The sequence below is a fragment of the Meles meles genome, chromosome 4, assembly GCF_922984935.1.
Source record: "Meles meles chromosome 4, mMelMel3.1 paternal haplotype, whole genome shotgun sequence".
In the NCBI taxonomy this organism is placed as follows: Eukaryota; Metazoa; Chordata; class Mammalia; order Carnivora; family Mustelidae; genus Meles; species Meles meles.
In genome coordinates, this window is record NC_060069.1 from 152,612,493 (window position 1) to 152,633,133 (window position 20,641).

The window sequence follows — 20,641 nt, forward strand, 5'->3', positions numbered from 1 at the left end:
TTAGCTTTATTAAAATGTCACACCCCCTATCTTTTGCCAATTCCCTTCATAAGAAAGGATGTACTGTGGCTATTTCAGGAACAAAACTTCTTCCAGCTGAGATAGGAGAGCTACTTGTTTTATGCACACATCTACGCTGAATTCACCTTCCATCAAGGTCCCTTGATGGGTATTCAAACCTATGCCTGAAACCAAAACAGCCTGAGGGACTGCCCAGGATAAAGTCTCCAAGCTTACTGCAGAAGTCCTTAAAAGTAGACACAGGAAAAATCACCAGTCGAACCAGCACACATGATGCGCATGTCCTCTGTATACATGTTTATGTGTTCTTATTCTGTTGACGTTCTCATTTGAATTCTATTTAGTAGGCCACTATTGTGTAACAGAATGAATATGTAGTGATAAGGAAAGTTCCTACAATAAAGATAACAGTGACGAAGCACTTAAGAGTGCACGCCGCCACCGTTATAAATATTATTTGACCTGGCCAAGGGTACGCACGCTACTAGTCTATGTTAGAGTCATATGAAATGCTCCAAAGTCAGTCACCAGCAAAATACAACAAAGGATCTATTTAAAAATTAATTTAATGCTTGGCTAAAGCTTAATTACATATATAATTATCAAACAATAGTCCTTAATTTCCAAAAAGTTCCTCTTTTGAAAATCACAGAATCAGAAAGCATAAACTTTAAAACAAGTTCTCTGAATATTTACAACATGGTATAAACATTATAGAAGACCAAGGATATCAAATTGCCTGGGTGTAGCTAATCAGCAAGGCATTTTCTTTATTGCATATATAACTCACATATGTGGGATTTTAAATAAAATGACAGACTACTAAAATTCAAATGCATGTATTTTTGTAAGCTGGTCAGGGGTAAAATCAAGAGACGGGACAGTCAGCCCAAAACCATGCAGTGAGGTTTGTGGGGCTATTATTTCCCAAAGTTAAACTTCCGTGTTCTCCAAAACCTATGTTGCATATATTATTTAGAGTTCACAGTCAACCCATATCTGACCGTTACGCTGATTCAGGGAAGAAAGTTTCCATTCACCCACTGACTAAGTCCACACTCGACTCTCAATTTTAAGGCAGCAAAGCTACAGTGATAGCACTGCTAACCGAAAAGGTGATGGACGCTTAGTCATTTGCCAGCCCTTTTGTTGCAACAGTGTCGTAATTTCCCTAAGACAATTTGCTACTGAGTAATTTCCTGCTGTGAAAAGGCTTACTCTGTAGAAAAACACCACAAATTTCCAGTGTGAAAGTTAACTCCATGGTGGTATAAATATATATATGCATAATTACACAATTTACACTGCACACATCGTTTACAGAGAACAATGAACTGAGAGGGTTAATCTGAATGACCGTATAAAATAGTTCTGTAAACAGAGTATGACAGGCAGTAAGGAAAACATGAATAGGCTTCCTGGAAATAATGTGAATTCCATTCATTCCAAAGAAATTGCATTTAAGGACACGGTAATGAATATTAATAATGTTCTTTGTATTAAAACAAGAATCAGTATTTTACAGTTTAAGAAACTTTACATATATACAAAATTTATACACTGGGAATGGTATTAAAGCAAACAGGGTCTATTTTCCTTCAATCAAAGACTTAAATTCTTTCACATTGTGGTCACTTGCAACTGACATAGCATGATCCAGAGCGCGAACACTTGCAAGGAGTTTTACTATCTGTTTTATGTTTTCCCTAAAAAAAGAAAAAAAATTGTCAATATCTTATTACTTAATACAGATGCCTTCAAAGGAAAATTTGTTACTGACTTTATGGCCACTTCTGAGGTTTGCAATCAATTTTTTCGAGCATACATTTTTAAAGAAGACAGGTAAGCAAGCCATAGCATATAAAGAAATAAAATAAATTTATCCATATAAAACAAAACTTGTATATGTTTAAATGACTAGCCTGGAGACCAAATATCCACTTTCCAAAATATAAACACCCCAAAATTTCATTCAATGATTTCCATTGATACCTAGAAAGAAAACAAACTAGTCTATTGCTAAATTACTTTAGAGCCCTGCCTCCCATTCCCTTCCAAACCAGAGTCCCAGGTCTTTCAGAACATATCTAGAACACAAATGTGTTTGTGTGTTTCATCCCCAACCCAGCATCATCTCCACTCTTCCTAAATTCACCAAGAAAGGATAAGCTGGCTTCCTCCGTCACCCCAGCCAGCTGTCACTCTGAATAGGCCTCAAATTTCAGCATATATCGAAATTACCTAGAGGGTTGGTGAAACACAGATCACCAGGCCCTACCCGCAGGGTTCAAATTCAGTAGTAGGTCTGGGGTGGGGCCCGAGAATCTGCATTTCTAACAAAGCTCCCAGCTGATGCTGGCACTGCTGATCCAGGCACCACTTTAAGAAAGACTGTTACAGGGGCGCCTGAGTGGCTCAACTGGTTAAGCGTCTGCCTTCAGCTCAGGTCATGATCCCAGGGGTCCTGGGATCAAGCCCCACATTCTCCCTCTCCCTCTACCACTCCCCATGCTTGTGCTCTGTCAACTAAATACATAAAATCTTAAAAAAAAAAAAAAAAAAGAAAGAATGACTGTTTTAACAGTTGGCACTGTGGTGAGAAACAGCACACAATGTGACATTATTAGCTGTCTCTTCTCTGCAAAACTGTAGCAAGCAGCTTTTAGGGAAGGATTATATTTGTAAAACTTGGTAACCCACAGGGAAACTACTTTATGGGCTCTGCACACAGCAGATGCTTATCATAGGTGCTGAATTTCTTTTCTGTAGAAAAGTGAATCCCCTTTGTCGATATTTAACTTCCCAACAAAAACAGTTAAGTATATATAAATCAAAATGGCCCAGGCTAAGGACGAAATTAAAATATAAATCAAAATGCACCTGACAGAAGTATTTTACTACTAAAAATCTTTACTATCTACTTGGTTTTAACTTTATTTTAAGAGGTAGCAAATTTTCTCAAGAAAATAAGGTTTTTGCATTGAAAGGAAATGAGGGGAAAGAAAAACGTTTTGTTAGAGGGGTATAACTAATAGTGCATATTCTTTTTTTTTTTTAAAGATTTTATTTATTTATTTGACAGACAGAGATCACAAGTAGGCAGAGAGGAAGGCAGAGAGAGGGTGGGGGAAGCAGGCTCCCCGCTGAGCAGAGAGCCCAATGCGGGGCTTGATCCCAGGACTCTGGGATCATGACCTGAGCCGAAGGCAGAGGCTTTAACCCACTGAGCCACCCAGGGGTCCCTAATGGTGTATATTCTAAAAACTCTGACATTAGGAAGAATATATCAAATGAAACCTTAAAAAAAAAAGAATAATGGTTCATTTATTCATTCCTTCCTTGCAACCCCTGGTAAAATGTATGTACAAGCTGCTCCCCAAAAATCATATGAGTGATGACCTTTAGTCTATGATACGGATAAAGGAAAACTTCACACAGAGCACAAATGTCTCAAACTGGCATATAACCTTTAATATACTTAAGTTTCAGTGACCAGCTTTTTGAGGGTTTACATCTGTATCATGAACCTCCAGAGATTAAGATCCATGACACTCTAAGAGCCTGAAATCTCCCCCAATTCTTCAAGGGAGGAGACCTAGAAAACCATGGTTCATTCATTTGCCTTAGAGCTGGTATTAATCAGAAGTCCTTCCTAATACCTTCATAAATAATACACTGAAAAAAAGATTAGGTAAAACTGAAAAAAGAAAAAAATGATGGTTCTTTTTGGTGGGTTTACCAATACCAAATCAATGCACAATTTAAAATAAAATATAAACACGACTCTAAGACATTTTAATAATACTAAATGTGACAAAAACTAAAAACTCTAGATCACTATTTCATTGAACAATTACAAAAAATTACCTTGCATTTCTTTTTTCCACATCGGAACACCCGATACTGTTTCTATAGATTGTATCGGCTAAGTGTACAAGGTACCGACAGAAGTTTTCTAACTGAGAAATAGTTCTTTCTCCTTTCAGGTTCATGAACCACTGCTTCGGGAAACAACTGATTACCTATGAAGAAGAAAGACATAAAATAAAACAATTAAAACAAAATAAAGTATCTAAAAGCTGAGCCTAAACAAAGAGGATAATGTGTGTAACTAGAAGGCCTCCTATTGAACTATACATAGCCAATCGCTTTGATGGGATATTCTTTTAAACCTGACCTTCCACATTAACTATACAAATATACCTGAATATATCTGTATTTTTAACTTCAACAGATAGGTACTCAAAATAAGAGATAAATAACCTTCAATATTTAAGTAAATTAGGGACATAAAATTGATAACCAAATGCTTCATTTTCCTGTATTCCAGGAAGCCCTAAAGGAACTGAATTGTCCTTTTATCACCAGCTTTTGATATAAAAACATGTGCAGCATAAATATCACACTGTAGCCCCTCCCCATCCCCAACAATTTAGTGAGGAGGCACCCATGCTGGCCCAGAGTGGGGTCAAGAGAGCAGCAGCGGAGCAGCTTAGGGCAAGAGCAGGGCATGGTGTTGGTACAAAATCCAAGCAAGCTGAGGCTGACCGCACCTGGGCAAGGGCAGTGTACTAGGAGGATTCAGTCAAGTGGGCAGAGAAAGCTTCCCACTAAAGAACCCAGGCGTGCTTGGAGAAATGACTGATTCCCTGGCTGGGGCCAACCAAGCAGATGAGCCCGGAACATCATGCACCAGAAAGCAAGAAAGTGCTCCCCCAAAATGAGATGACATGTTACAAGGTCACGGAGGTCAATCTGAAGGGAATCAGATGAAATCTGGGACAGTTCCTGCCAAAGATGCAGAATCTGAATCCATTCATGAAAATATCCAACAAACCCAAACTGAGGGACACTTTGCAAAATATTTAGCCCATCATCTTCAGAAGTGTCAAGGTTTTGTAAAAGTCAAGGAAAGACAAAAACTCTTCCAGATTAAAGGAGACTAAAGAAGACATGGCAATTAAATGCCAAAATGATCTGGGAACTTCTTTTGCCAAGGATGTGATATTATTGACATAACTGACAAAACCTGAAGGGTCTCAAAGCTTAGGTGTAACAGATCAACGATGTTGATGGTTACACTGTAATTATGCGTAAGAATGTCCATGTATGTATGAATAGACATAAAAGGATTTGGGGCAGAGGAGTATCATGTTAGAAACTTATTTTGACAGGGTTGAGGGGGAAAAAACTTTGATTTATACTTGCAAGTTTTAATTCTATAATTGTTTCAAAAATTTTTTTTACAAGAGAAATTGGGAGTGCCTGGCTGGACCTCTTGGTAGAACATATGACTCTTGATTTAAGAGTGGTAGGTTCAAACCCCATGTTGGATACAGAGATCACTTAAGAATAAGATCTTGGGACGCCTGGGTGGCTCAGTGAGTTAAAGCCTCTGCCTTCGGCTCAGGTCAGGATCCCAGGGTCCAGGGATCAAGCCCCACATTGGGCTCTCTGCTCAGTAGGGAGCCTCCTTCCTCCTCTCTCTCTGCCTACTTGTGATCTCTCTGTCAAATAAATAAAATCTTAAAAAAAAAAAAAAAGAATAAGATCTTTAAAAAATAATAGTAATAAAAAAGATGAAGCTCTGTAACTCCCATAAAGTAGAAAACAAAATAAAATTAAAATTATTTCTTAAATGAGAAAGGGACTATACATCCAACTATTAAAAATTTATTATTCTAAAATTACAACTTTTGTTACTACCTGCCAAAATAATGATATAATAGATATATAGAAGGACAGATACAAATGTTGCAGTACACATTTTTATGTAAGAAATGCTGAGGGGGTTCAGAACTACTCGAGAAACAAACTGTCAACATTACACCAAGGTCCATAATCAAAGGACTTTTCATAAAATTCTAAAATCTCTCTTCTAACAAAGGAAATGATTCATTTTAATTTACATGCTTTAAAAATTACAACACATGTCATTTAACTCACATTTTGAGCTTTTTTGATGCTGTCATCTCCATATTCTGAATTCTGAAAAGCCATGAGAATGTATCTATTTAATAAACCATCTATTGACAATTCCTGAAGAGTTTTATTCGAGAAAATGCCATACCACTGAAGAAAATTCCCTAATAGCTAGAAAGAGAAAAGAAAATTATTCTCCCTCAGATTGAGATATAACTGACACATAACATTATATAAACTATACAATATAATGATTTGATCTAAGTGTATATTGTGATATCATCACCACAGTAAGGTTAGTATCCCTCACCTATTTTTTCCCTTGTGATGAGAATTTTTAAGATCTACTCTCTCAGCAGCTTTAAATATACGACACATTATTACTACCTACAGTCACTATGTTGTACATTACATACACACAGAATTATTTTACCTTGTAACTGGAAGTCTGTACTTTTCGACCCCTTTCACCTCATCCCCCAACCCCGGACTCCCCACTTCTGGCAACCACACATCAGACCTGTTTCTAGAAGGCACTGTTAAGCAACTAAATGAAGTCAAAGGAAACAGTTACAGAGTAAAACACCTTCTGAAATACAGTGGACCATGTTTTGCCGAAGTACTAATTAACAGTTTTAAAGGGTCCAAAAGTTGCCTCAAATGACGGAGGATATGAATTTTAAGCTTTAATTAATTAAGATTAACTAAGACATAAATAGCCACCCAGGGCTAGTGGCTACTTTATAGGCCAGTGCAAAAACACAACATCTTCCACTGTGATACCAAGTACTACTGATCCTTCGATAAATGTTCTTCATTCAAAATCATGGTTAAGTGAGTCCTACAACCATCCACAAGAAGATGGAATTCTCTTTTTGACTATGACCGGCATGTTTACCAGATCTCGCAAACCTGAACTGAGCTATGTCACTTCAACCGCTCAAGCTCAACACATGCAAATTAGAAGCCAGTATTATAAAATGGGAGTTCCCAACCCACTCACCATAAAAATTCCCAAGTATTTCAGTATTTCTCAGTTCAGTTCGTGGTAACATTATCCAATCAACTGATTAGGTCAGAAGTTTAGATGTCATTCTTCACCTCTCCCTCAAGTTGTCTGACCACCTCCATCCACTGTGTTCATTTCTCTCAGACCCTGTTGCCACCCCCTAATCCAAGCTGCCATCATCACCTTCTGGACCTCACAGTTCCTCAATGATCATGAGCATTAGCTCTGGAGGAGTCATTCTCAAGCAGGGTTCTGAGAGAAATTAAACCTACAGAAAGGAATCTGAGTGACTCCTTACTTAATTTTCCAAAAGATGGTACACAGCAAGTACCATTCTGGATGCAGGGAACAGAGAATTCACTACGCTCAGTGGAGGACTAGGGGCATTGGGTATTGATTATTTCACAGACCCCAGCTGAGAAGATCTCATCAGTGAGACTGGCCTCAGTTAGACTCCCATTTCTACACTGAACAAAGGAATGACTCTGGGCTGGTTATTCTGTGCCTGCCGTCCCAGGAGTAGAGTGAGAAAACAGTGTCTAGTTATCGGCTACTGTGACAACTCAACAAGATAAACAATAAAGGTGTGGCAATCTTAAAAATTCACAAATAAAAATTTGTGAATGCCCCTTCCATGACCAATATTAATTTTCAAGAAAGGTACACAAGCAATTCAATACAGATAGCCTTAGCATTATTTATAATAGTCAAATTATGGAAGCAGTCCACTGTCCATAGACTGATGAGTAGATAAAGAAGATCTGGCTGTGTATCCACACCCCACCCCCAGAATATTATTCGGCCATCATTGAGAATGAAATCTTGCCATTTGCAACATGGGTAGAGCTACAGAGTATAATACTAAATGAAATTAAGTCAGCCAGAGAAAGACAAATAGGATTTTACTCATGTGGAATTCAGGAAAACAAAAAGCAAAGGAAAAAAAAAGGAAAGAGAGAGACAAACCAAGAAACAGACTCAACTATAGCGAACAAACTGATGGTCCCCAGAGGGAAGCTGGGGAGAGCGGGGTGATGAGTGAAACAGGTGATGGGGATTAGGGAGTGCATATATCATGATGAGCTCTGAGTAATGCAGAGAATGGATGAACCACTATACTGTTTGCCTGAAACTAATACAATGCTGTACGTCAACTATACTGGAATTAAAATAAAAATTTTAAAAATTAAAAAAAAACGGTCTTTTCAATAAACAGTTCTGGAACAAATGAAGTTCAATCCAGGCCCCATACCTTAGGTAGAAATTAACTCAAAATGGATCATGGACCTGAAACTATGAACTATCTACATGAAAGGATAGGAGAAAAACTTTGGTCTTGTGTTAGGCAAAGATTTCTTAGGTATGACACCCAAAGCACAACGCATGACAGGAAGTGATAAACTGGACATCATCGACATGAAGAACTTCTGCACTATGGGAATGAAGATAAGCCGCACAGGAGAAAAGCAAAACTCTACAAGTCATAAACCTGATATGAAGAATTTGTATCCAGAATACAGAACTCAAGGCTCAGTAAGACGATTTTTAAAAATGCAAAAGATTTGGGCGCCTGGGTGGCTCAGTCGGTTAAACGTCTGCCTTCAGTTAAGGTCATGAATGATCCTAGGATCCCTGAGGCTGGCTCCCTGCTCAGCAGGGACAGGGAGTCTGTTTCTTCCCCTCTCTCTGCCCCTCCCCCTGCTCTGTCTCTCAAATAAATAAATCTTTTTTAAAAAATGCAAAAGATCTGAACAGATACTTCACTGGAGAACATATATATATAGCAAATAAACACATGAAAACATGCTCAACATCGTCAGTCATTTACAGAAACACAAATTAAGACTAACAAGACCACTACACACCTAGTAGAATGACTTAAAACAAACAAACAAAAAAAACCATCACTACAAAACTGACAATACCAATTGTGGTATGTGGTGAAAATGAGGTATAATTAGGTAACGTTAATATATTGTCAATAGGAAAACCAGCTTTGCGCCAGTATTTACCCAACTGAAATGTAAACTCACAGACCCAGAAAAGGCCACTATGCAAACGCTTACAGCAGCTTTAATTCATAATCACTCCAAACTGGAAAAAATCCACTATTCCTCAATTGGGGAAAGGATTAAAAAAAAATATAGCAACTTGAGGCATCATCTACCTTACAAAGGAATACTACTTAGCAGTAAAAGAGATTAACCACCAGTAACAGATGACAACACTGATAAATTTCAAAAAATTATGTTAAGTGAATGAAGCCAGACAAATAATTCCATTCATAAGTCACCTTTTCAAAGAAAACCACAGGACAAGAAAAAGGGGAGGCCACCGTACAGCAGTGGGCTGTGACTACAAAGGGACATGGGGAATTTGGGAGATGGAAGAAGTGTTATGCATCTTGATCTGGACAGCAAACACAGGTCTGTGTGTAAATTACAGCTCTATACCATCTGGGAAGTTCATCTGCTCCCCAAGTCCAGCCATCGTGGACTTTTCTCAGTTTGTCTAGTGTATGCTGCTCTTCCTTAGCTCAGGGCCAGCCCACTCACTCTTCTGGTCTAATAATCCAAATAGCACTTCCTCGGGGCAGTCGGGGACCTTCTGTGACTCACCAGTCAAGGTCTCTGTGCCCTCTGTGCTCGATTCTACCTTGAATTTCTCCTTTCAGGATTCACCATACCTGAGATAATACCGGTTTGCTGCCTCCTATGCTGGATTATAAACTCCACAAAGGCTCCACTTCTGTCACATTCAACGCTATATTCCCCAACCTAGAAAAGTAGCTGGTATTCTACCCGCTGAATAAAGAACTGTGGCTTAGGAAGGCATTTTGCTGGCTAGTTTGGACCTTGCTTTGGAACTCAATACATTTTCTTGTGTGGAAACATCACACCTCAATCAACTTTTGGAATAAAATTAGTTTGTAAAATGGAGTTTATATACATACGTCAATCTAAGCCTACAGATTTTTTTTTTTTTATTTATTTTTTCAGCGTAACAGTATTCATTCTTTTTGCACAACACCCAGTGCTCCATGCAAAACGTGCCCTCCCCATCACCCACCACCTGTTCCCCCAACCTCCCACCCCTAAGCCTACAGATTTTCTTAAAGAGCAAAATGCCTTCCAAAATATCTGAGTCAAACAAAATCTGAAGTCTTTTAGATAGCCTGGAGACACATACCTTAACTGAAGACCAAAACTGTCGTTGAAAAAACAAGTAAGGCCCAGAATTTTTATTTTCCAAGACACTAAGAGAAAAAGAGAAACATGAGCAAACATTTTATATGTTAAGTGCCATCTGATTCCTGGAAAAGATTTCTACAAGTAAAATAGCTGAACAAAAGAAATTAATTTTTCAAATTTTCAAATAATTATATTCCAGAAGATAGGTTTTAAAAGAAAATGGAAATTTACTAACAGACACAAAGGGAGAACAAAGAGCGTTATTTGCTTTAGTCTGCTTAACGGAACAATTTTTCCACTGAGCTAGTCTCTTTGGTTACAGGTTTATGCTAAATAGGTATGGTTTGTATTTCGAGCTACCTTTAGTTTTTCTAGAACTTAAGAAGCCTTCTCTGGAAGATAATGGAAAATCTTTAATGTTCTGAGAGTTACTTACTTTTTGGGATATAAGGGCATGAAAACATCGTCATCTAACGTTCTCCTCATTCTTAGTAAGAGGGCTTTTAGGTACACCTAAAGAATTAAAAACAGCACACTTAAATAAGAGTTATGATAAAACTTAAATTTTAATCTAAATCAGTATTCAACTGCAAGTCAACAGTCTTCTGCTTTTTTTACCTTCCTTACTTGAAGGCATTAAGGTCTTCTTTTTTTTTCCCACTTTTTAAAAAATTTCTTTTCAGCATAACAGTATTCATTGTTTTTGCACCACACCCAGTGCTCCTATTACCCACCACCTGGTTCCCCAGCCTCCCACTACCCCCCCCTTTCAAAACCCTCAGGTTGTTTTTCAGAGTCCATAGTCTCTCATGGTTCATCTCCCCTTCCAATTTCCCTCAACTCCCTTCTCCTCTCCATCTCCCCATGTCCTCCATGTTATTTGTTATGCTCCACAAATAAGTGAGACCATATGATACTTGACTCTCTCTGCTTGACTTATTTCACTCAGCATAATCTCTTCCAGTCAATACTCACTACTCCCAGTTCAGCCCTCAACTACCAGGCACTGAAGCCACTTAGAAATCTATGAACCCTTCAGGCTACTATGTATCACTAAGATTTAAAATCAAACACATAATCTTCTCAAAAGGAGGCCAGTGAAAATGACAATGGACAGCACCTTTTCCAGGGTGCCTGGATGGCTTAGTCAGTTAAGAGCCTGCCTTTGGCTCAGGTCATGATCTCTGTCTGGGCCCTGGGATCGACTCCTATATTGGGCTCCTTGCTCAGTGGAGAGCCTGCTTCTCCCTTTCCCTCTACAGTCCTCACTCAAACCTTCTCTCTTTCTCTCAAATAAATAAATGAAATCTTTAAAAAAAGAAAAAAAAAAAAAGAGCACCCTTTCTGTGTTTAAATTGCTTACTTAAGAATGCCGGGAGGGAGAGCAACAACGTGATGTTTGAAAACTAGTTGTTGTTTGTTTTTGTTTTTTTTTTTTAGATTTTATTTATTTGACAGACAGAGATCACAAGTAGGCAGAGAGGCAGGCACAGAGACAGGAGGAAGCAGTCTCCCTGCTGAGCAGAGCCCAATGCGGGGCTCGATCCCAGGACCCTGGGATCATGACCTGAGCTGAAGGCAGAGGCTTTAACCCACAGAGTCACCCAGGCGCCCCAGAAAACTAGTTATTTTATACATTGTTCTAATATTTTAACAGTTAAATCATCAACGGTTACCCATTCTAGTAGTTTTACATTTTTCTTTTTCCAAAAAAAAAAAAAAAAACCCCAAAACAATTCTTAAAGGGATTTCTGATTAGTGGGAAGTGGGGAAGTGAGAAGGATGAGAGGCTACCTGGGGTAATGACATCGCCTTGCCAGAGAGAGGTGAAAATTAAAAACGATTATCTCAAATCTCATATATTTCGGGCTATAAAGGACCAGAGGGCCCGAGGGAATCCGATTTTCTGGCAAGCCTTAGAACATAACCACTCATTCCATCAACTCTTGCTCATTTTTTAATTTTTAAAAAGACTTTATTTATTTGCAAGAAAGAGAGAGAGTGTACGCGTGCGCAAGAGCAGTGGGGAGAGGCAGGAGGGAGAGGGAGAAGCAGACTCCCCGTCAAAGCAGGGAGCTGGACGCAGGGCTTGATCCCAGGACCCTGAGATCATGACCTGAGCTGAAGGCAGCCGCTTAGACAGCTGAGCCACCCAGATGCCCCAACTCTTGCTCATTTTTGAAAGAAGAGGGGAGGGAAAAAACCTTTCACAGCTAATGAACAATTAAATTACCTGTGTATTTTTGTTTTCTGCATTCACTACTGAGGGATATCCATTTATTAATTTTAGTGTAATTCCAACCATTCTTGAAGTCTGTGTTGTAGAAAAAGGGTCCCACATATTTTCAGCTATTACTATGAAGAGAAAAGCAGGATGTGTTGAGACACAGAAGTAAACTGCAGCGGACTTAACTCTGCTGTCAAGCAGTCCTCAACTTACAAATGCCAATCCTGATTTACTTTTTCTCTCTCTAGAGTATATGGTCCACTCTTCTTTGTCCTCTTAACTGTGGGAACGTTGAAGATGAGGCAAATGTGAGAAGGACATAGATTCATTCTATTCTCTGCTGCTGGGTGATTTATAAAGATTGGCAGGGAACAGAGGATTTCTACATCCTAGGATATGCCCCAGCAACCAGAATTCCTAATTAAACTTGAAACTTATTTTTAATATTTTAAATAGGTTCCCATACCAATGATTCCTAATCTTTTTTGAGAAATTGATGGAAGTAATGAAATTTCTCCCCAGAAAAAAACATATTCCCCCTGCCAAAACTGTATTTGGTTTTGCTTTAGGTAGTGTTTCAGAGTTTCTAAAATTTATCTATGGATCAATTACTGCCTCCAATGCTAGGCCCACCCCGAGGTGGTCTCCAGTCCTAGGTTAAGAGACGTCCACCCTTTAGCCACCTCTAAACCCAGTGGTTATTTTATCATTTGTAATATAATTTCTATGAGGGAATACGCTCTGGTTAAAAACTTGCAAAAACAGATTTGGAAAACTCATGTGTTTAAATGTTCAAATTCAGAAATCTCTACCTGTTAGTTTCGGAAGAATCACCTTTTCCACAATGGTGGGCAGCAGCGCAACGTCTACATCATCTTTCTCTTGCTCTCGCTCTTCACAACCGTAAAACAGCAAAGATTCAAACCACAGCATATTCTCAAAGTCACGACATTTTGCCTAGAAAAAAAGAGTATTAAAAGCAAAACATTTAAAATGCTTGAGATTTCTGCCTCTAGCCCAGGTAAGAGGAACTCAGGAACAGGATTTAACCTTTAGTCGTAAACAACTGAAGACAAAGTACATGAAACATCCATTTTCAGACACTGGATACACGCAGTACAGGACTATGACCACCCCCTCTACCCCCGCAAAGAGAGAGCATCAAATGAGGTGAACCCCTGGAGGGAGAGTGAACCCCTGGAGGGAGAGTGCCGAGCAGGGTCGGCAGGGTCACAGGCCTCTAGCCCAGGTAAGAGGAACTCAGGAACAGGATTTAACCTTTAGTCGTAAACAACTGAAGACAAAGTACATGAAACATCCATTTTCAGACACTGGATACACGCAGTACAGGACTATGACCACCCCCTCTACCCCCGCAAAGAGAGAGCATCAAATGAGGTGAACCCCTGGAGGGAGAGTGAACCCCTGGAGGGAGAGTGCCGAGCAGGGTCGGCAGGGTCACAGGCAGAGCAGTCTCGCTTAGTTGTGGAGACAAGCACTGGAGTTCAGGGAGGCCAAGACAGTTGGAAGCTGTGGGGCAGAAAAGAAAAAGAACTCCAAAATGCACACAGGTCCCCCTGACCTCTGCTGTGTACTAAGACACACATGCACAGGGTGAAACTCCACAAGGTCTGGCAAGGAACAACTGCCAGCTGGGGGCCAAATGGTTCAGTTTTTTCAGTTGTTTCCAGGGCTCCAACCTCAGCCCTCTTCTCCTTACCGTCTACACATTCCACCCAGCTAATCTCACTCGCACCCATGGCTCTGTCCACCTGCAGGTAACCTCCAAAACTCTCTCTTAAACATGATCACTAAACCTATATAGGACCCTTATATACCAGGCCATCAGGTCCTCTTGATTCCACCTCCTAAATTTGTCAATTTGACTCTCCCAATTTCCATGATCCCTGACTCAGTTCAGGTCCTCATTTCACATCTGCCTCCCCCAGCTTTCCCAAGAGGTTCCAAGATTTTCTAGGATCAAAGGACTAAGGTCTGACTATTTATTCAACATTCACATCCCAGTGTCACTACATGTCAATTTAGTTAACTGAGAGAAGCACTGTATGGAACTTGAAAGTCACAAAGGGCTCTCTTGAGAAGGAAGGGAGCGTAAAAGATCGCGACATTATACAATTTGTATTATAGCCCTGTGCCCAACCTCCCCTCTAGCTTTGAGGTTAAAATTACCCAGGTACCATGTTATATTGCTTTGTACTAGTGACACAAGCCACTCACCTCAAGAGGAGTCCAAGTGAGAAGCTGCAGCCGTATCAGAGGGTTGAATAGCTTTGGCAAACAAAGACCGATATAAGCATCCTTGTAGGACAGATAGTATTTTGAACGCCATGCCTCAAACTGGGACTTAATACAGTCGATTGAATAGAAACTTTCAAGGACATCTTCAAAAACTTTGCTGGACTCCTTTGAAATGCGATCTAAAGACAAAAATAAAAACAACAAAAACCCCACAGAGAATCGTAACTTAGTATGTAGAAGAAAAAACACAATTCAGTGTTTTCAGCATAACTTCAGTATCAGATAAGCTCATTAACAGAGAAATCATTACTAATCACAACTTAACAGAAAGCATAAACAGAGATAAGTTTAGGTTTCAAACGTCTATTATGCAAACCAGAGTGCAGGCAGTGCTCATTTGCATGGCTCCAATATGTGCCATTTCCGGTCCCCAGAGTTTAGTTAAATCCCACCTGTCCCCCAACTAGCCAGTTCAGTTTTCAGTCACTGTGGTATATTAACCATGAGTAATTGCAAGACGTAATTACTCTTCAGTCCACAAATCCCTGTATAAGTATCAGATGTACATCATGATCAGTGATCAAGTCTAATCAAGTCTTCAGACCTAAATGGCAGCTTACACAGAAATATACTGAATGGCAAAACAAATTAATACTATGAGGAAACAGACAAATCTAGAATTTAGAATGTAGGAAGTTCAGCAAGGTAAGTGGCCTGGTCTCTTCAAAAACTTAATGTCTTAAACAAACAATAGGAATGCGTGTATGTGTAAGGTACTCATGGACATTCATTAATTCTAGGGGAAAAATGCAACAACCAAAGTGGGGCAGGAATCTTGTGTGGATCCTGGTTTGGAAAATACAGAATAATCCACAAAAACAGTCCCAAGAGTTTTGTTTTGGGGGAACTGCTACTAAACAGACACAATATAAAGAACTTTCAGTTAAATATGCTCAAGTGTTTAAAGTATCATGGTGTCTACAGGCTACTTTCAAAAGGTTCAACACACACACACACACACACACACACACACACACACACACACACACACACCCTTCAAAAAGTTAAGGCAAACTTGGTTAAATGATGGTAAGAACTGTTGAATCTGGGTGACAAGTACATGGGTGATCACTGTGCTATTCTTTCTAATCTCTGTTTAAAAAGATTCAGTATAAAAAGTGGGAGAAAAATAGACTTCTCCAACTAAGTTCCAAATGGCTTGCAGTCAACAGAATTCCAAATAATCACAACCAGTGGTGGGAAATGAAGAACTTCTGAAGACTCTTCTAGAAACGCCTGGCACATAACAGTATTAACTACTCATCTTGGTTGAAATTATTCAGAACTCCCCAAATCAGGAGTTTACTTCAGGGCTGAGTGTCCCATGTCCGAGCTCTACATTCCTAGGACAGGATGCATTAGGGCGATTCTTGTGATAGGAAACACTTTTTTTTTCTTGTCACTTAAAATTCTATGGTTCTGAAAAGTAATATCACTTATTACACAAGTACTAGTTTCCGTAGTATCGTGTTATCATGTTCGCCTGACATGAGCACTAAATAAAGCCCATGACCAGGTGTCATCACTATTTTGAGACCTCATCATCATTATATTCAGTTAATGAAAATGGGTGCAAGTTTTTACCATTAAGAAGAAAGTGACTGATTCCAATTCAGGGCCACAAAATTTCACACCATCTTACGGTAAAAAGCACACCCAAGTAGAAACCGAAGTGGCAATGAATCTCACTTCCAAATAAATGTCTAACCTTTTTCCAGATTGAAATTTGTAATATCTGTAGAAGTTTCTTCATCATCACTGGAAAGGCCTTCAAGGTGATCTGCCATCTTACCGGTTTGCTCTCTGGCTTGCCTCCGACGAGTCCTAAATAACAAACATCATGTTCCCAAACCAGATAAAAGATTCCTCCCTTTGCAAACAAAGCAACAGCAAACATTTTTAAAATTACCTCCTGGCCTCCCGTTCTGCAATCCTACGTTTTGCATGCTCTTGATACAGTGCCCGATCTCGCCCAAAGGAATCAAGATTTGGTGCCATCAGAGCTTTATCTGTAAAACAACGATGGTTAAAATTAAAAGCCTTCCTTCAACAATCTTGAGGAAAGAGTTTGCACAGAATAAGCTGTAATGATAGACTGTTTGCTAATCTCAACGACAGGATTCTGTGGTAACTGGTAAACCAGATAGTTTTCTAGTTTAGAGCAAATCTCAGTATTATGCTGTGTACCCATGAAAAGGAGTAGAAAAATAAATGGAGAGTTCAATAACCCTACACAAAAACAACTGGGCTTCATCACTATTTTTATATCTACTTGTAACAGAACTAACTGGTTGATACTATCATGATGACCAAATAAATTAAAAATCAAAATTACCTGCGCAAAGGGAAAAATAATAAATTACTTTTAAAGGAAGAAGTTAAGCATCATATATTGAATGATATGACAGAAAAGAAACATGGGTAGGAAGGATGAGAAAACAGCTTTGTTTCAGGAGTTTAATAATTTTTCCTATTTATTCTGATTTTGCTGTGTAGAAACTTATTCTCATTACTATTTCTAGAATAAAGGGCAGAATCAACATATAGAATGAAAACTGGATCCACGAGAACCAACCTATGCTTTCTCAAACTCTTTCAAAGCACAATTCCCTTCTTTTTTTGCTTATTTCCTGTCTCTCTCTTTTTTTAACTTTCTGGGACAATTTTCTAGCCTTAGCTTCCAACCTTCCTATTTAAATGTATATTTCAGTTACTATCTTTTTAATTGCTAAGAGATGGCTCTTATTCTGAGAATACTTCCTTTCTACAGCATCCTCTACTTCTGGCACATGCAGGGCACCTCCTATTACCTTCCGAAGGACAGCAAGTCTATTTTATATTTTCTTCTGCTGCCTGCATTGCCTTTGTTTCCTCAGTCCCTTTGGTTCTACTGTGCGTGCTGCTCTTTCTATGATCGGTAACCACCTCATATAAAAGAACGAAACTGGTAGTGCTGTGGACAAAGGTGGGAGGTAACTAAAAGGTCTCTCCATCCGGTCCCTGGGACAGTCTTGCGTTGGGGGCTCCCAGATAGCGTCTCAGGGTCTTTTCTTTGGACCCATTCTCTTTCTCCAGAGAATAGTCCTCTAATCTCTTGTCTAGGGTAGGAGAAGGAGTGCAGGCAATACCTGTAATACTTCCCTCATTTCTACATTTTTATGAAGATAATCTGTAACACAGGGACTGTAACAGACGCAAACAACCCAAGGGACATGATGCAGGGAAAATCATACATAAAATAAAAGACACCAATTTAAGGCTTTTGCATTTTTCTTCCCCAACATCAGAGATGTGTCACCAAGAGCAGCAAGAGGAAAAAACAAAACCCCAATTAGCGCTCTATTTCAGTGTACCCGAACTGTCAGAGACCCAAGTATTTTTAAAAGCTGACTTTCTGAGTTGTTCATTCATACTTCAAAATCGCTCTGACATCAGGAAGGACGTTCCAGAGTTCAGCAATTATAAAGCAAGATGAGCACGGTAAACAAGAAAGATGCCCCTGTTGTACCTCAAATGAGTTCACACACCACAGGTGAATCAGCTCAAGTCCCAAACTATAGAAATGATTCCTGTCTCTTTACAGGGTATCCTTCACTCAAGAGATATCTTAAAGAATGCTCATTGCTATCATAAATACTTAAAATGTCGCAATGTTCGTAAGATTCTATACTACATGACAGAGAGATGAGAGTAGATGACTCGAGGGATAGCCTCCTTCACCTCTCTAAGAACTACATGCAGTAATTGTGGGAAGTTCACAAATCTCAGCAGATGAAATGCAGGGGTTTTCGTTTCTTTAAAAAAAAGATCAGAAATGGAAGTGATACTTTAGCGTCCCATTTAATTTTCCTCCAATGTTTAACAATGAATATTTCCTTCCAAGGCAGTATTTTTCTCTTTCTCGTTACTCTTCAATTTCTTTCCAACTCTCAGTCTAATTAACATACATGATTCAACCTTTACTTCTAATATCATGTAAATAAATAGCTTCAAATTATAAAGAACAGATAACGGGCAGGAAAAGGTATCTGATGAGATGCACAGCTCATACAGACCGTTTAATTTAAAAAGGAATTAACTTTCTTTCATAGGTTACCTGTAATCTGCCCCAGAAATCTGGTTCTGCCAGGATCTAAAGTGATCTAGAAGGCCTGCGTTAGTCATCGAGGTGCCCAATATGGCAGCAAACCAATTTAAGTTTGTGTGGCAAAAATAAGAGGACAAAGCCATGCATATGTCTCAGGTCTGAGTCTCACTCAGCTCTGAGGGCCATATGATCACCTCTTCACAATGGTCCAAAACCCATCCTGCACACAGGATGCCTTCTCAAAGATCCAACATCTAATTTAGGGGACACCCTGTGTGACAAAGCAAGGTTTTCAAAAAGAGTAACACTAGGGCCCTTTGATTGTTTAACAAGAAGATACTGGTCACCATCCAAGACCTAGCAAAAATTTTTGGGGACAGGACCAAGAAACCTGCATTTTAAATTAATATTACAGTAATTCTTATGTACGCCTCATTTAGAACTCTGACACAGGGAACAAAGAGATGCCAAAAGAAGCCACATTTTTCCAGGCTGGGAAAATCCCTAGCAGAGCACCCAAGAATATGGAGCACAATGGAAAAATGGAATTAAAAGGTTTAAAACTCGTGGTTAAAGAATCTCAGCTAAACTATTTAATGAGAGGTTTCCAATTAATTTTGGTTTTCCATAGCACATCTCTTAATGGAAGGAATATAAACCAAATTCCTGAATTTTTACATTAAAATTTCAAGAACTGGAGGCAACTTATTAAAAAAAAACAAAAAAACCCAGTATAAAAAGCAAACTAAAGAGTAAAAAAAAATTTGCTTTTCTCCAAAATGTAAAGCTCAAAATCCCCTCATCTTGGAGTTGTATCATTTGTTATGTCACTAAAACCCCCTCTCAGTATTTTCCTTGTCCCCAAACTCAGAATCTTTCACTTTGACCAATAATAGCATTTGTATTAGTGCTATGAACAGGATGAAAATGGGGGGGGGGGGGGATTAACTGGGGTCAAATGATAGTGGTTTTAAGATATAATAGTGCTCTTATCTTCTCTATACTCTGAAGAGTGAAAAAATATGTCCACAGAAGAATAAGACTGATAGAATATCAGTTCACATTTTTGACCTCCTTTGCAACACTCTTATTTTCTTAAACACAATCCAAGGACATGCTGTTGTAACTTTCAGAACTACCTGACACAAGAGCAAGGAAATGTGTTTCCTTAAAAAAAAAAAAAAAAGGCAAAAAAAAAAAAAGCGCTAAGCTCTCTAATTTTCAATTAGGCTGCACTAGGTAAACAAGGTTGTTTAATGAATAATAAAAACCTTCAAGATGGACTGACTTGAATGGCTTGAAAACTCCGAAGATTCATCTTTAATATCATCTTGTCGTCTTTGGACAAGGCGGGAAGCTCGCTGTTTGTACAGCTGATGTATTGCTGATTCAAGTTCATTAATCAGTGGCACCTGTAAAAATACAACACACTCCGTAACACCAAACTCCTCAGTTGCTTACTTAGTTGAGGGTTCCACACTATTTCCGGATTTCTGAAAAAGTACCCTCTATGGACAGAACAATCATGAACTCCCAATGGGACACAAATGCAATTCAGTTCTACGATGTTTGGGAAACATCTCTTCTTTTAATCCATATATACAGCTATAATGTCCAGTGCCTAGTTATTGGAGTAAAAGTTTGGTTAGGAAACTTAACACTTCAGTATTAGTAAAGAGAGCAAGTAAAGAAATGTCAAAAACTGTAGTGCTTTTCTTTCAGAATAAAGTACTTGCAAGTCTTTTAAGTCCATTTTTAGTTTTCCAGTAGCATGATCTACCTCAGAATTTGTGTAGCTTAAAATAAACCATTATTGCTGTGCAGTACCAAAAAAAAGGGCAAGGGCTCCATGAGCAGGTAAGAAT

At 38.9% G+C, this 20,641-nt stretch overlaps 1 protein-coding gene across 1 annotated transcript in view; it reads right to left on the bottom strand.

Moving 5' to 3' along the window:
- Positions 1–760: 760 nt before the first annotated feature.
- PAXBP1 (PAX3 and PAX7 binding protein 1) overlaps positions 761–20,641 on the bottom strand; it is a 34,613-nt gene continuing 14,732 nt past the window's right edge. Inside the window, exons 8-18 of the mRNA XM_046002111.1 lie at positions 20,065–20,188; positions 16,599–16,698; positions 16,398–16,513; positions 14,609–14,808; positions 13,183–13,327; positions 12,377–12,498; positions 10,580–10,656; positions 10,142–10,208; positions 5,968–6,114; positions 3,889–4,043; positions 761–1,727 (exon numbers count right to left, since the gene is read on the bottom strand). Coding sequence (XP_045858067.1) covers positions 1,610–1,727; positions 3,889–4,043; positions 5,968–6,114; positions 10,142–10,208; positions 10,580–10,656; positions 12,377–12,498; positions 13,183–13,327; positions 14,609–14,808; positions 16,398–16,513; positions 16,599–16,698; positions 20,065–20,188 — 1,371 coding nt within the window. The 3' untranslated portion in view covers positions 761–1,609. The remainder of the gene's footprint in view (positions 1,728–3,888; positions 4,044–5,967; positions 6,115–10,141; positions 10,209–10,579; positions 10,657–12,376; positions 12,499–13,182; positions 13,328–14,608; positions 14,809–16,397; positions 16,514–16,598; positions 16,699–20,064; positions 20,189–20,641) is intronic.